The following is a 16,628-nucleotide window of genomic DNA, read 5'->3' as shown; positions in this document are numbered from 1 at the left end:
GCCCAGAGTACTAACATTCTGAAGTTTCAATAGTGCTTATATAACGCATAAATTTCTTTCAATAGTGCTTATATAACGCATAAATTTCTCAAAGTCTCTAGTGATTTGCTATTGTTTCAAAAACAGAATAGCAAGGTAAAAAAAAGGAAAAAGTATTCTTTCATGAAAAATTCTCTATGCGACTTCTACATGCAAAAGAAGTTGCATAGGAAATGACACCAATCATTTCATACAAACACACATCCACTCACGAAGAAAAAAAATATATATATATATATATATATATATATATACTTTATAGCCCTTCAGTTAATTATATTACTATTTTGTGTGCAGAGATTTCTACCATTCTTCGCTTTCTTTTTAAAACGAAATTGGCATTAGTTTCTTAATATGCAACTTATCGTTACATTTACCAACAATCATAGGACTATGTTCCTTTCACAGGTTAATTCGTGCAGCCATTATTAAGTTAACCGACATGGAAAAATGTTTCGTAGGTACTACCTGGTTTGTAATTTAAACCATTCTCAAGTTGCAGTCCTATGAGAAATGGAACAATGATTAACGAATTTTCATATTTTTCAAATACAAGCTCTGCTACATTTCAAAACTTCTGAAGGCAGCTCATTTTCTGTTGTTACTTATAGGTTACAGAACAGGATCTAACCTGAAGAATTAAATGGCTTTAGGCCTATAGTTACTCGAATTACATATTGTAATTTTGAAAATCACCTTAATCAAAGATAACTACTTAATCACAACTTTCTTTAGTATGATAATATTGGAAGTTCTTAAATATTTCTTGAATATTGTAGGCATTTAGTGTTGTGTATTTTTATGCCTGCTAAAAGACTACTGTAAAAAATATAAAACAATAATTTCATCCTAACAATATTCCTGTTAATTCTCTAACGTGAACACAATATGCCACTACATCCTCCCCAATCAGTAAATTGATTTAAACAACTTGATTTCCTTCATTAATAAACAAAGACTTCCAGAACCATACAATGTCAAATACAGATTATGAACAAAACGACTTTACACTCTACATTTCAAAGTATTCTCTCAGCCTGCTCTTAACTTTCATTACATAATGGTCTGGAACAATAATAAAACCTAGCAATCTGCATTAATTACGGCTCAATGCTATTTATGGTGCAATAACATTTAACTGCACTTAAATCATGATTTACATTTTGAGGTGTCCAAACCTCAAGATGTGACAAAATCAAACAAAACCTTAAAATTGACCTTTTGAAGATGTCGTTCCACAGCCTGGACGATTACGGTAGCATGCAAGATATTTTCTTCTGCAAGCATCGTTAACATGTTGATTAGTGGCTTGCTGTTCAGGGTGAGATCAGCTAACGATGACGCGTACTCTTCAGCTACCTCCTTCGCCACCTTGGACATTTTTACCATCGACGTCGACATGTTGTCTTCGCAGTTTTATCAAACCTTTCACACCACATTTAACTGCAAAAGAATGAACAAATTTCCGTTTAGCAACTTTTCACTATTTCACAACGAAGCCATTCACAAGGTCCAACGGAACTCGTAACAGCTTGGAAAATTGTACTGTTTTCAGCACACATATACACAACTATAAAATTACCTATTCCACTGAATTACGAACATTTTACAACTTGTTCCGAATAACAGTCAAAATGTAGCAGTCGAATCTAATTTTCCTTGTACTTGTATCACACTACATAGACACAGAACTCTACACTTCTGCGAATTCCTTAAAATGGCTACCTACGTTGCTATTCAACCTATTCACTGTGCAAGGCGAAATATTATTGGTCGATGGAAAATATAACAGGATATGGAACGATTATCTATCCAATCACGTCATAGCTTTCTTCAACAGAAACATGCGCATTTCCCGTGATACTGTAGTTCTCAAACGTTCCGACAGACGTCACTATGGAAGAGAGTTGTCTGCTTCTTGAGATATTTTGTAAAAATAATAAATAGGAGACATTTACTGTCAAGATCTAACTTTTTAATTATTTCCAGCCATCTTATAAGGTACTTAGAAGCCTTTTCATTTATTTTATTGATTAAAACGAAGTTATGTAGGGCAGATGGGCAAGGTTGAGCTGTCAAGGTGAAATGCTGAATGCACTGATTCACTTACAACCTTTCACTGTTAAATACTGATTTTACTATTATTTACAACTGTTTAATATTATGTACTTTCTGTAATGTTTTAGGTGGTATAATAAAACATCAAATGGAAGATTATAAGTTTTTATTTAAGGTTGTCCTAGTAGGAAATGCTGGTGTTGGGAAAACATGTTTGGTTAGAAGGTTCACACAGGTAAAGTCTTGACTTTACATGGAAAGTACTAGTCCTAGGTGTTAATTATTATAAGCATATATCTGAATACCACAATTATGTATTGCAGGGTCTCTTTCCTCCAGGACAAGGTGCTACAATTGGAGTTGATTTTATGATCAAAACTGTGGAGATAGACAATGAAAAAATCAAGGTATGGTAAGGATGTTTACAGTGTTAATGGATATTGAATAGTGACGTTTCATTAATGGAGTGGCAGAGTTGTGACACTAGAACTTGTTTACTCATGTGATCTTGTGAGGTTTGAATAAAATGGCAGCAGCCTTTCATTGAAGAGAAATAATTCAATAAAATGTTTAGGTTATCATGGAAGCGCGCCCATCTTCTGTTGCACAGTTCAGCATGTTTTACATGTAAAATCCTAGTTTTGTAACAGAATAGAAACATTGTATTCACTGTCATTATTGCTGGGTGATCTAGAGGATAATATTACATTGTATAGTTTCTGATTTCGTGCACTTCTTTTTGTAATTCTTACAAACAGTTACAAATCTGGGATACAGCAGGACAGGAGAGATTCCGATCCATCACACAAAGTTATTACCGTTCAGCTCATGCACTCATTTTGGTATATGACATCAGCTGTCAACCTACATTCGACTGTCTCCCGGACTGGCTACGGGAAATTGAAGAATATGCTAGCAGCAAAGTACTTAGGGTTTTAGTAGGTCAGTAAATTAGTAAATTAAGCGGTTTGTAGTATTACAATATGTATGTAAGCCTATTTGTACAAATTGTAAGTAAATTTGAAAATATCGACATAAAGACTTGCAAATTAACAGTAAAAGTCCATATTAGATGTATTTGAAATGATTGAAGTATGCAGACGATAATATGTCCTTCAATATTTTAGAATTATGTTTCTTACTAAATCTGTGGTATAAGTGGGAAGTATTCACACGCTTATTTTTTCTCGAATTGAAAGGTAACAAGATTGACAGAGAAGATCGTGAAATTCCAACCCATGTTGGAGAAGACTTTGCTCAGAGGCATAGTATGTATTATTTAGAAACATCTGCGAAAGAAGCAGAAAATGTCGAAAGACTGTTCATGGAGATAGCAGCAGAATTAATGGAGGTAAATATATATAAATTTAAATTTTAAGGCATAGGTCTACGTCTGTTTTCAGTGATGTCAAAAGTCCTAAATCCAATAATAATTATAAACAGAAATTTTTTTGTGTGTGTCTGTGCCTGCGTGCGTGCGATGCTCTGGATTTAGTGAATTCAGTACTCCAATACGATGGAGGTGTTTACTGAGGCTATCATGACCAATAATCAATCTAAACATGGCCACGGCAGATTTTCGAGGTAGATCAGCAATTAGTTTTGGATCTTTGAATGATTCTTTCCATTTTGAATTTTGATGTTTTGCCTGTTCACTGTAACTTATTCTTTTTATGACTCGCTTTATATTTTACTTTGGGATGCAACATTTTAATGAGCTGATTTGAACCATTTTCTTGAAGGACACCATGTTTTTAAGAGTTGGCGGTTGTACTGTCCTTTCTCAACCCCCTATATGAAAGGAGGACCACACCTGTCTTTGGTCAGTGGGTCCTTCGGACCTAGCCGGGAGGGTTTACTTGAGTCCACCGACCGTTCCCACCTCTGCTTCCTGTGGGACGCATCTCTATGCCATGACAGGCTAGCATAGATAATTACCTGTTGGTCCGCGGGAGATATTTCATTTCTCTCTTACCACTCATTTCTGAGAGGCATTCCCCGATCCGCCACCTGGGGACGCGCCCTCTAGGGGTTACAGGTTCCCCCGAGGGACAGAGGAATTGTACAAACATGTATAAATCAGACTTGTTCGCTGAATCTTTACACAAACTGGTAAAGATCGCAATATTGTCACACAGACTGTATTTATATCATCACCTCGCTCGTCTCAATTATTGATTTAATGGTGCAAGAATCGGAGTTGCATAAACATCTAATACATCCAGTACTGGACACTAGCTCTTGGTAATGGATGTAATAGCTATGGTTTCCTCTATTCTTGCCTTCCCTGGACATATCTCCAAAATGTTAGGTGGATTTGTGTAACTGTTTATGTAATTATCACTTAATTTTCCCCATGTACTCGCACATTCATGCCATACAACATGACTACTTTCTATTAAATTTGTCTGTTTTTATTCTAACAGCAAGCAAGAAGCAAAGAACTACCCAGGTACGACACCAATTCTCCAACAATAAATGGCCGAACTACAGTCATAGGAGATGGTGGTTGTTGCAGTAGAATGTCCTAACTGCTACAATTTGACTGAAATTAATTTAAGAAAATAAGTTCCAAGAAAAACAACAATGAAGTTGCCAGTCAAATATACAAGTCTCTAGCCAAGATTAATCTTACAGTGCATTTTGCTATGTAATATTAATCTTGGTTGCGTTTCGTTTCTGTGTCTTAATTTAAGACAAGCAAGATGTGTAAAGGTACCTTTTTAAGAAAATATTTTGTATTTTTACAACTTTCTCAGTCTCCTGTGTCATAACGTTATGCTTCAGCAGGATACTTACAGCTTCTGTGATGAGTTTATATGTAAATATCGTAACAAACTGATATTTACTTACTAAATATTACGTGAAGCTTTATTTAATCTCTTCCTGATAAAAGAAGATATAGTGTATACAGAAAATACACAAATCGAGATTCCTCTAACTGTACAGCAGGTAACAGTTTTTAAAAATGAACTTACTTGATGCACAATTAAATATGTACATACATGTGCCAAATTCTGCTGGGTTATTGTGTTCAATAAATTCACAGTGAGATGATAGTGGTAACAAATTTCTCTTATTTCTTTCAAAACTTGGTGACTGGTTAGTTTTCCATTGTCTTACATATGTTCAATAAGATGTTCCTTGAAAATGCTAGTCTGACAGCTTGAAAATTCATTATGTTATGAAAATAATTAGCACTAATTTTCAGGTAGGCCAGAAATGGGCAGTAAATTTTGCCTGGAACACTACCATTCAGAGACAAGATTCTGTCATGTGCCGTAATGTCACGACAATCCAAACTTTACTTCCTTTCAAAATAAATCTTGCTAAGAATTTTTATCGCATTTCCCTTGGGTGGATTTGAGACAAGTAACCTCAGATCTCCACCAACACTAAACATGGTAGCCCCTCTACTGAAGAGAATGACCCCATCAGTTTGTTAAATGATACGACATTTTCTTAAAAATGACTTTCTTTCATTACCTACATTTTACATTTTGATATGTAAAATTTATAAATGCTAGATATTTAATTTTGTCGAGCTATAGTCATTGTTAAAAGCAGTAACGTGCGTACTAAAGTAAAGGTTAATGTAACTAGAAGATTGAAATATTCCATATGTAACAGAATTGTAGAGACCAAAGACAAAACTAAATGATAATACACCATATTATCTTTTCCTGTCTGTCTGGTGCAAGACAACCTCACTATTAAACTGCCATCAAGAGAAATGAATTGCATCTGTATGGGTGACTCCACCCCCTCAAAATAGAATTTTTCATACCGTTAGGCTATCAAGAATATCAACTAGGGTCACTAGCTATCCCACATTTTACTGAATAACTACGTATTTCGCGTTATTTTATTGCGATATTCGGCCCTCATTTTTTTTTAGTTTTTCCCACATTTTTTACGTCATATAAAATAATAATTACTAGGTATTACTATTATATATTCCTTTATGCTGGACCATACCGAAATGTAGTAATTATACACCTGGTAGCAGTCCTTTAATGCATGTCATTAAAGTACACCTATTCATTAAAGTTCAGGTTTTCGATTATTCTCGGATATGCAATCGAAAGACAACTAGCAAAACGTCATGCAGGCTGGAAATCCAATACTGTCGCAGAAGGTTATGTTCTGTTACTATAATAATTAGCGTTAATTGTAAATAATATTCAAATAAATTCAATTTGTCATCTCGTTTTTCAATGTCGAATTCAAGTTCAAGGTTATATCAAGTTTAACGTTTAGATTATATCAAGGTCGTCGACATTCGTTGCCTGGAAAAAAATCAATACTTTCGCGTCTGCGCACATCTCACAATTTACGAGATTGCACAAGGTCAGTTCGCTCCCCAGTCACATAACCACAACATGAATACTTTCAAATTTCAAATTAGAAATATGGTCGAGCATAAAAAGTCGTTTCATAAACATCCTCGCATCTTAATTATTATCATTATAGGCTCGTTGCATAATGTACTATTATTACAAGTTTTTGGTATTAAAGAAATTTTATTTAGTTTGTATTATGAAGCATTATTTATTAGTTTGGTAACCACACAGGACTCGATTAGAAAATAAATATACAAAAAATGTAAAACTTTCATAATGGACGTTAATATTTACTTACAATATCTGTATACACGTGTCAGACATTAAATTCCTATTAATGAAATGTCTTTCTATTGAAAATTTTCATAGTTGCAGATATAATTATAATATACAATTATGTCAAGTTTTGTGTAAAAATATGTCTGCGTGAAATTTTGTCGATTTCCTGACCCTTATCCCTACAATAAAACAGTTGGCAATCCTAGAGCCACAATGGAAAAAGTCAAGTAACCCAGATATTAACAGTTGACGAGCAAATTATGTTTATTTCTTTAATCTGGTATAACAGAGCAGTATCATTAAACCCAAAATGAACCAAAAACAATTTCATATGTCTATGTGACTTTCTGTTAATGTGGCAGAGAGAAAATATTTTCACTGTTATAATTAAATATACATACAATGTTCTCCTACTTCCAGACATTGTATAATAAAATTTTATTTCTTCATACATCATCTTAGAATTTTAGATGTTACTGAACTGCAGGCAAGGTTCATGCGTAAACTGTTTATGGCCTTACATTTATAATTTGCACTGCTTTGTAATTGAATTTTCTAAGAAAAGATATATGAATGCCTTTATTTTCAACTGTGAAATTACTAATTTTATTGAAGATGATGATCCAATTAAATTTGGCATTGGGGTGAAACTTCGTAAAATGGTTTAGCAACACAAGTTCTTATATTGTTTTAAGTAATTACAAGATTTATGAAATTATAATTTAAAATTGTGACAAAATATTGTATTCTTGCGTGTTTTATTTTTATGGAACTTATAATAATTTCAATTTTGTAACACAGTTCCGTTTGCAAAATTGAATAAGAGTAAGAAACTTCTTTTTATTCTAGCATTTGCGTAAGAATGATTTGCAACATGATAAAATAATTACTTTAAACAATGCGTCAGCCTGTCTCACGTGAAGCATCTGAGTTGTGGGAATCAAGATTTGTCAAGTTTTCATTTGGACACACTGTATTTCAGCTGTTATGCTTGTTCTCTTAACATTTAGGCAGCTTTATTGTTGTGTTAACCTTATTTATACCAGTGAATTGATATTATGAATGACAAATGAGGTCAGGAATACAATTATTTTGCCTACTGTCCCAAAGCCAGAGTTTGTAAATATTGTTAAGTCTGATAAAGCAGCTACGTCCAGTTTGAATAGTGTTGCGGTTCTTGTAGGAACATTTTCTTATGAACAAGTTCAGTTTTGACAAGAAAGCAACTGTCGCAGCTTGTGCCGAACAAGAAAACTATTTGAAGAAGGTTCTGATTGGTGAAAGGAACTCTTCCATAGTGAAGAAGCGAAAATGGAAATGATTTAGCTAGAGGTAAATACAAATGCCTGATTATTCTGTAATCGTTTGAAGCATAATGATGATTTAACCAGGCTTACTACCTCTATCCTTATCTCTCTTAATGTGTCGGCAAAAAAAATTAGAACTGTTACACATCAAGTAAAATATTAGATATGGCTGCACTAAGTAATATATCGAGTTATTAACACCATACTTCTTTAAGAAAACACATTCCAATATTGTTTGTAACTCTTTTTACATGTTATATACTGTAGTGTTTTTATTATCACAGCTGGACTTATATAATTTATTTCTGTGATAGTGGCAATACTGTAACATGTTTTTCTTTAGCTTTTAATGAAAGTGTTGATGTTTTAACTGCATTGTATATAGAATTTTTTGAGACGCAATTGGCACATAATTAGATTGTTTGACAAATAGGAAGAGGCTACAGTTTGATCATATTTATATATCTATGATTATTATTATGAGCTTCAAGGTACAGTTTATTTTGTTGCATTAACAGTGGGACTAATGTTACTGTATGTGATCTCATGTGAATATTATTTCTATTAAATTATGGTACCACTGAAGGAATGTAGAACATGCGTGATACATTCCAAAATTGTTCATTCAAATCGAAGCTTTTGTAGCACAAGACTTTGTGTAAACGAATTATCAAACTTCTTAGATGCAGTGTTTGAGCTTGGAAAAGTCATTCTTTGTTATTTGGTGGTCGGAAATTGTTTACTTTCTCACGTACAACACTAAGATGTAAGGAATATAGTTGAGCATTCCCAGTTAACAAAGAAAAGATAGAATTCAGAAAAAAATGGATATTCTGCCATGTCTTGTTCATGTAAGATCTCTAACATTTAGGAACTTCATACTGGTTCAGCCCCGAAGATGGAACCTTTGTGCATTCCAAAACATTGCAGATGTTAAGTCTCAGCTCACAGTGGAACATCCAAAGTCATCTTCTGAACACAATCACTGTTGAAGCCTAAAATCTCAAAAAGAAAAAAAAGGAGAGGGAGAATTTAATTTTCAGCTTTCTCCTTCTATAATGTTATTTCATATGAAACGACGAAAATTGGAGTGAGATAAGTGGCCAACAAGCTTGGAGCTCACATAACACTTTCACTGAGCTCCAGTTTCCTTTGCAATTACGCGCTTTAGCGTACTTTTTAAATGTTCCTCCTCCCATTTCCCCCATTTATTCATTCATATTACCTGGGTAGCACAGTCGGTATAGTGCTGGACTCCTGTGCTCGAGGTTGCGGGTTCGATGCGAGCCCAGGTCAATAACATTTAAGTGTGCTTAAATGCGATAGGCTCGTGTCAGTAGATTTATTGGCATGTAAAAGAACTTATGTGGGACAAAATTCCGGCACACCGACAATGCTGATATAGCCTCAGCAGTTGCGAGCATCATTAAATAAATCATAATTAAAAAATGTTTCATTTATATTAGATAGTAATAAATGATTGAATCATAATAGAAAACATGACAGCTAATAAGCTGTGAAGAACATGAAAGACACTTTGAAACAGTATACCAAAAGAAAGCAGTATATTGTTTAGGAACAGATCTGCATAAAATTAGCCACCAGATTGCATCTTCCACTATAATTCTGACATCAAACTGAAGAAGAATCACTGCCTTCAATACCCAGTCATCAAGCCAAAACAAGAATACTGGTCAATCTTTCAAAGATGTAGGTATATAGGATGCAAGACGAGATAATCGATAATACCTAAAATCATTATATCTAGGAAGGGAGAGGCCAAAAATAAATTTAAATTCTACTTTTGTAAATAACGGGTTTATTTTCATTTTGAAGATAAAATAAATATATATAGTGGATGGAAAAGAAAGGCTGTGAGTAAGAAAACAGTGGCTAAATGATACAACTACTGCCAATAGAGATCAATTTATAATGAAGCAATTGCAAAAATAGCAAATATAATTAGTATAGTAAAAATAAAAGCTAGAGAGACTTTATGAAATCCCTAATACACCTTCTGTCACAGTTTTGAAAAGTTTTAAAGCAGTGGTCATCAGAACACTGCACTCTCGGGCTAGCGTCTCTTACCTGCAGGTCTCTTACAGCACCAGCATGCATTCGTGGCTGCTGTCGGGTATGCTTGATTGTGCATGTCGCCATGTACTGCTTACCCTTAACCCATTTCAGCGAGTGCTAATGACCACTATTTTAAAGCATTGGAAGGACACTTTTTTTTTAACAAATTATCAGAAGTCTTAGTCAGATACACTCAGATATCGGGAAAGAAAAAATTATATTCAACAAAATAATATCCGTCATACAACATCCCATTCTTATCCCTATATACACATAATCATCATGAATTAATTACACTTGGCAATCAATGAACAGAGGAGGCCAAGGCTCGATTGCGGGCTGTGGTGCCATAGTAGAAGAAGAAGAAGAATCAATGAACTGAAAAATACAGCTACTGGTAATGGTGAAGTTTACAGTCAAATGTTGTGCTACTTATCTGAATCAATGTTGATAATATTCAAATAATTGAATTTGCTCGGTCGATAGGTAAATATCGAGAGAAATGGAAAACTGATATACTTATCCGATTTCTCATATCTATAAGGACGTTAACATCCTGTTTAGGCAAACTAATAGAAAGAGTAAACAAAGACAGACTGATGGAGAGACTAGAATCTCACAATTGTCGAGTTATAAACAGTTTGAATTTTGTGCTCAAACAAGTACAATAGATGCTGTATTACATTTTACAGAATCTAGGATTTTCAAAAGGCGAAACAACTATACCAAAAACCATGACTTTTAATGTAGCTTTTGAAATGGTCTCTCCAGCCAGTCTAGTTTTGCAATGCCAAAATTGGAATTAAGAAGTAATATGTTATGGCTGATACAAGATTTCATTCAAAAGAGACAGATACCAAGTCTTACAAAATAATAGTTTTTTTTTTTCTCATAAGTACACCCAGCAATGAAATATCTCAAGGATTTGGTCTGAGCCCTATACTGTTTAACATTATGATGTACGATATCATTAATGAAATAACACCTCACTCTTCCACAACTATATGCCGGCAACATCATCATGTGATCATCACACCCTGCTGAAGCTATAGAAGATGTTCCAGAGGCTTTAAACAAGCTATTTCCATGTACAACTAAATGGATTCTAACGATTGTAAAATCTAAAACAGAATACATATTCAAAAAAAAAAACTATAAACCAATTCTAACCCTACAAAATACTTCTTTAAACTACAACAGTTCACTAAAAATCCTCGGAGTTACCCTAGATAAAAAACTTTACTAGAAATAAGACACTATTATTATACAATGAACAAAAAGGTTAAAGCTATTGAATATTGTAGCTGGTCTAACATGGGGTGCAAATACAATAACACTGAAACAGTTTTATATAACATTCATAAGATCCAAGATTATACATGCCAGCGAGGTCTGAGGAGCAGCTACAAACCACATCTGAAAAAGTTAGATCTTCTTCAAAATGCTACATTACGAATTAGCCTTGAATGTCCAAAGACCATACCTATGCAACCATTGGAAGTACAATTAAATTCTTTCCTTTAAGATTATACATACAACAAAAATCAATATCAACTAGGTAGCCTACCTAAAAAGTCTAACACTATCTTCTAACTCCAACCCACCAGCCAATAAGACACCCAATTCTGCTTTACCACGGCAATCATTTAGATATTTAATCAGCCAGATGACAAAGATGCCTAATATCAACCACTATAAAATTATGCCGGTCAATTGACCTTCCCCATGAAAATGGATAAACCCAAGAACATTTGTGAACAACATATGGAATAATCTCAACAAAATAGAAAATATCTCTCTCTTCAAATGGGCTTCCATGGAAAAACTATTTTGGGACACTAATAAATGTGCACAGGCCAAATAGAAATGATCAGGACGATATTCAAATATAAACTGCCGAGCCATTTATACCTGAACCCATACATTCCAAAGTCAAAAATTCGATAGAAAAGCTGAAAAAGTACAAGTCTTCAGGTATCAATCAAATTCCAGCAGAATTAATACAAGAGGGTGGAAATGCATTATTTAGTGAAATTTATAAACTTGTACTTGCTGTATGGGAAAAGGAAATTGTATCAGAACAATGGAAGGAGTCCATAATTGTACCTATTTTTAAGGAGGGAAAAAGACTAACTGTAGTAACTTTCGAGGAGTATCACTTTTATTGACGTCGTACAAAATGTCCAATATTCTTTTGAAAAGATTAACTCCTTATGTAGATAAAATTATTGGGGATCATCAGTGTGGTTTTAGGCATAATAGATCGACTATTGATCAGATTTTTTATATTCGACAAATATTGGAGAAAAAATTGTTATATAAGGGCACAGTACATCAATTATTCATAGATTTAAAAAAGGCATATGACTCAGTTAAGAAAGAAGTTTTATAAAATATTCTTATTGAATTTGGTATTCCCAAGAAGCAAGTGCGATTATAGCTCGCGCAAGAAACGATTACTGAAAAGCAATGGTGGCGTTGCTGTCTGTTTTGACGTGTGTATGTAGGCACGCCAGGGGGCGAGAGGTGTGGGCCTATGGAAGTACTGTCTCTTCCAAGAAGATGAATAGATGAGGACATCGCTGTCGAAATAACGAATGTAGCAAGAGAAAAATTCGAAGCTAATTAAACGCGCAACATATGTTTATGAATGAAATAATACCGTGCGATACAAGACATGTATTCACATGCAATGGAACAAACAAAGGTCGTAATGTAACTATCACAATGCAAGACTGATTCTATTGATGTCATTTCTCTTCTGACTGTACTCTTGAATATCATTCAAGCTATCTCGTGACCTTTCCTGTTGCCCGCTCTTCCTTATCCCAGCGTTTCATTCGCATTCCTTCCGTCGGTATTCCCTGCTTGCGAGACCTATAATTAAAATGTGTAAAACAAATCCCTGCACATTGCAGAGTGAGAGGTAATGAGGCAGCTGATTTCTTGACCAAGAAGGGTAGCAAAATTATTCCACAGTCATCTTTACCTGTATCTTACAACTCTATTAAAAGAATTTAAAACCTGGTGTGCATACCTCTAGAAAGGAAAGAAATTGTATTATTTGAAAAAGTATCTGCAGCCAATTCGTGGATCATCAAGTCTGAAAGGAGAGAAATGCTAAAAATGATTGCGATGGTGAAACCAGTACGTTTTCTCCCTGGTCGCTTTACAGGCACAACCCACTGTAGATACTGCGGTGAATATGAAACTTTACCACATGTGCTTGGGAGTTGCGTACAGAGAGAAGTACTCAATAAAACATCGCAACACCATACATTCTATGATCGCAGATGTGCTCTGATCCAAAAGTTTAGAAGTCCACAAGGAAGTTAATTGTATTGCTGATGGTGGGAGCAATCATCATAGGATCGATACCATAGCTATAAATAGAAATAAAGAAACATCCGAAAATAATTAATCCTATGATCAGGTTTGAAATCTCAGCCACTCAACCATCTGAGGTAAACAAAGAGAAAAAGAAAATGTACGAGCCACAATTCTGTTCCCATCAGTCAAATACAACATTGAAAATGTCACAGTTACCGGTGTGTTCTTTGGAATGGGAGGCACCATTCCGAAAACCTTTATAAAGTGGAGGGAAAAATACAAGCTGAAGAGTAAACTTCAAGATGCTAACATCACCACCATAATGAATTATCCGTAGCAATATTTCGCTAGCATTTTTATGGTGTACACTCTATTTAAATTGTACTAGGCCTCTTTTTTTTTTATGTCTTAATTTTTTGTTGGAAACCTGTTTATATTTTGATTTTAAATTTTATTGTGAGCTACTCTGTCTTGCAAGGCAAACGCAATATGTTGGGTCAGAATAATAAATGAGATTAGAATGTAGCAATTTAATAAAAAAATTATAAAGAAATTGGAGATATTATGTTAAGTACATCACTATCCAACTTTTACTCAGTTTGCAGTCTTCTTGCTAAATATTGGAGTGCAAGAGAACAAATGACATCGTCAACTATTCAACATTAGATACCAACCAACAATGTTAAAACATTATATATGCACAAGTATAATTATACATGTCCCGCGCCGTGGCATCGCGGTCTTAGGCATCCCGCCTAGGACTCGCATTACAGAATGCGCGCTGGTTCGAGTCCTCATGGGGGAAGAAATTTTCTCATGAAATTTCGGCCAGTGTATGGGACTGGTGCCCACCCAGCATCATGATGCACTTGGGGAGCTACGATAGGTAGCGAAATCCAGTTGTGAATACCAGCTATAATGGCTGTGGGGATCATCGTGCTAACCACACAATACCTCCATTCTGGTTGGATGATCGTCCACCTCTGCTTCGGCATGTGGGCGTGAGGCCAGCAGCTGGCTGGTCGGTCTAGGCCCTTCACGGGTTGTAGTGCCACGGATTATTATTATATAATTATACGCTTGTCATCTAAATTATGTATTTTCAAAAACATAAGTTATCAGACACTTAAAATACATACTAATATAATAAAATATTAAGTTTAAATTTATTGTCGATTGTGAGGGAAAGATCGATAAAATTTAGGAGTTGATTAAATCATAGAAGTTTGATGGGTTCTAAGATATGAGAGTTTCTTTTTGAATGATTAATTTTGAGATATGTATTCTGTATGGTGGCATTTTATCTAGCTTTAGATGAAATGTTTTCTTTTGTGGCTGTTATTAGTATTTGTAGTTCAGAATAACGTGTTTAAGTATGTTAGATTTTAGATATGCTTAAGAAGTTCTCATCTAGAAATCATGCAGATAATGTAGCCTATAGAGCTAATAAAAACAGGAAATCTTATCATTTAATGATAATCATATAAGTTATTATATATTTGTTCATATCAGCTTGTCAACAGTTCTGAATGACCTGGCATATGTTGTTTAAATTTAATTAGAGCTGTAAATTTACCAACAATTTTTAAGTTGTAATACCTGTTTTATTTACTTAGAGATCATGCCTATTTTAACTGTACCGTAAGCTTAATTAATGGTACAGAGCAATAAAAAGAATTTAAAATTATATAGGCTTCAGCATTGCTAAAAGTGTGCATATATTCCCACCAGTAAGAACATTTAAAGCCTTAATTCATTCAGTCTTTTCAGTAGTCATAAATAGTATCTGTTCCACTGACTCGTCTTCCTTAACCTCACTCACGTTATAGTAGGGAAGTAAAATTTAAGACCTGCGAAGTTAAGTAACAAGTTTTGCAAACAGAGCTTATTTCTGCGTTCATCATTTATCTTTCAAAGCGGTTGACATATATTTAAAAAAAAATCCACTAGTCAAATGAGAATTTTATATTTGCTGATACATTAAATTACAACATATGCCAGGGCATTATGTGGTTAAAACTGGTGAATTGAACTCTGAAATTAAGCGCTATCATTGTTATCTACATATGTGTTGTTGTGTTTCCTTTATTGTTACTGCATACCATGATGGAGAAATATTCACCAGAAAAATGGCGGTTTGTAATAGTGGTTGCACAATACCTGGTACCATAGATGCTGGATTAGCCACTTTATAGCAGTTCCTTCATACACTAGCTTTCTTTGAATCCTACTGTGATCTCAAGAATTAGTAGTCGAAGCACTTAGTAAATCTGAATTAAAGATCCAAAATGATTGTGCTTTGTTCCATAAAGTTCAAATAAAGGCCTTGCTTATTTTTATGAGAGAGGAAGCTATTGCCACTTGATTAATTATGGTTGAGATCATAATTTGACTGAAATTCGCGTATAAGTTTTGATTTATTTTAATTTGGTATGAATGTAATACCAGGTATGGAAAGTTTGCAGCACCTTTTTGCCAAACTAGACCACTGCTATTATGTTTTACCAACTATTGTATTGTTAATGTATTAGCATTTTACTTTAATATGAAGTTTAGTATCTAATAGATTCCATTTTGAATCTTGCGTACACCACTTTTAACACTTGAATATAATTAATTGATGAACTAGTGGACTTACTCGTGTTAAATATGTAATATTTGTCCGGCTTACAGCTGTTTCAGTGCTTCACGCACCATCATCAGAGCCTACTAGATCGCGGCATCATCTCGAACTTCTCTGCCTGTTAAGAGGGTATTCATGTTATTGTATATATGGTTAGTATTGGTTATGTGATCGGCGTATGTAGATGTATTGTGTCCTCTGGTTATAGTTTTAATGTGTTCTTTGTAGCATGTTTGGAATGATCTGCCTGTCTGTCCTATGTAGAACTTGTCGCAACTATTACATGTGAGTTTGTATACACCTGTGTGGTCGTATTTATTTGTTTGTGTTTTTTGTGTGTTGAGATGTCTTTGTAGTGTGTTTTCTGTTCTGTATGTTATGTTGTATTTCTGTTTTCTGAATGAAGAACACAAGACATACATCACACTAACATATGAAAACAAAAGCACACATAAGATCGCATCTTCATTCAGAAAACAGAAATACAACATAACATACAGGACAGAAAACACACTACAAAGACATCTCAACACACTAAAAACACAAACAAATAAATACGACCACACAGGTGTA

General features: G+C 34.3%; 2 protein-coding genes across 10 annotated transcripts in view; one reads left to right on the top strand and one right to left on the bottom strand.

Moving 5' to 3' along the window:
* LOC138698474 (pre-mRNA cleavage complex 2 protein Pcf11-like) overlaps positions 1–1,780 on the bottom strand; it is a 169,922-nt gene extending 168,142 nt beyond the window's left edge. For 8 of the 9 annotated variants that reach the window (XM_069824418.1, XM_069824422.1, XM_069824423.1 and 5 more), the window contains exons 1-2: positions 1,622–1,780; positions 1,258–1,482 (exon numbers count right to left, since the gene is read on the bottom strand). In XM_069824418.1, coding sequence (XP_069680519.1) covers positions 1,258–1,440 — 183 coding nt within the window. In that variant the 5' untranslated portion in view covers positions 1,441–1,482; positions 1,622–1,780. The remainder of the gene's footprint in view (positions 1–1,257; positions 1,483–1,621) is intronic. The other variant, XM_069824419.1, reaches the window with a different exon arrangement.
* Positions 1,781–1,917: 137 nt separating this feature from the next.
* Positions 1,918–5,002, top strand: LOC138698471 (ras-related protein Rab-30-like). Its single transcript, XM_069824416.1, has 6 exons — positions 1,918–2,040; positions 2,226–2,332; positions 2,421–2,504; positions 2,856–3,039; positions 3,297–3,448; positions 4,524–5,002. Exons 2-6 carry the CDS (start codon positions 2,246–2,248, stop codon positions 4,626–4,628), a joined length of 612 nt encoding a protein of 203 aa, XP_069680517.1. The 5' UTR covers positions 1,918–2,040; positions 2,226–2,245; the 3' UTR covers positions 4,629–5,002.
* Positions 5,003–16,628: the final 11,626 nt, after the last annotated feature.

Source organism: Periplaneta americana, chromosome 4, assembly GCF_040183065.1.
Source record: "Periplaneta americana isolate PAMFEO1 chromosome 4, P.americana_PAMFEO1_priV1, whole genome shotgun sequence".
In the NCBI taxonomy this organism is placed as follows: domain Eukaryota; kingdom Metazoa; phylum Arthropoda; class Insecta; order Blattodea; family Blattidae; genus Periplaneta; species Periplaneta americana.
The sequence above is the reverse complement of the archived record's forward strand: the minus strand, read 5'-3'. Positions and strand labels throughout refer to the sequence as shown.

What these genes read in the sequence shown, in the direction of transcription:
- LOC138698471 (XM_069824416.1), top strand. Translation starts at nt 2,246, where the DNA reads ATGGAAGATTATAAGTTTTTATTTAAGGTTGTCCTAGTAGGAAATGCT. An exon ending in AGTACTTAGGGTTTTAGTAG is followed by an intron (nt 3,040 to 3,296) that starts GTCAGTAAATTA and finishes TCGAATTGAAAG; the next exon opens with GTAACAAGATTGACAGAGAA. An exon ending in TAGCAGCAGAATTAATGGAG is followed by an intron (nt 3,449 to 4,523) that starts GTAAATATATAT and finishes TTATTCTAACAG; the next exon opens with CAAGCAAGAAGCAAAGAACT.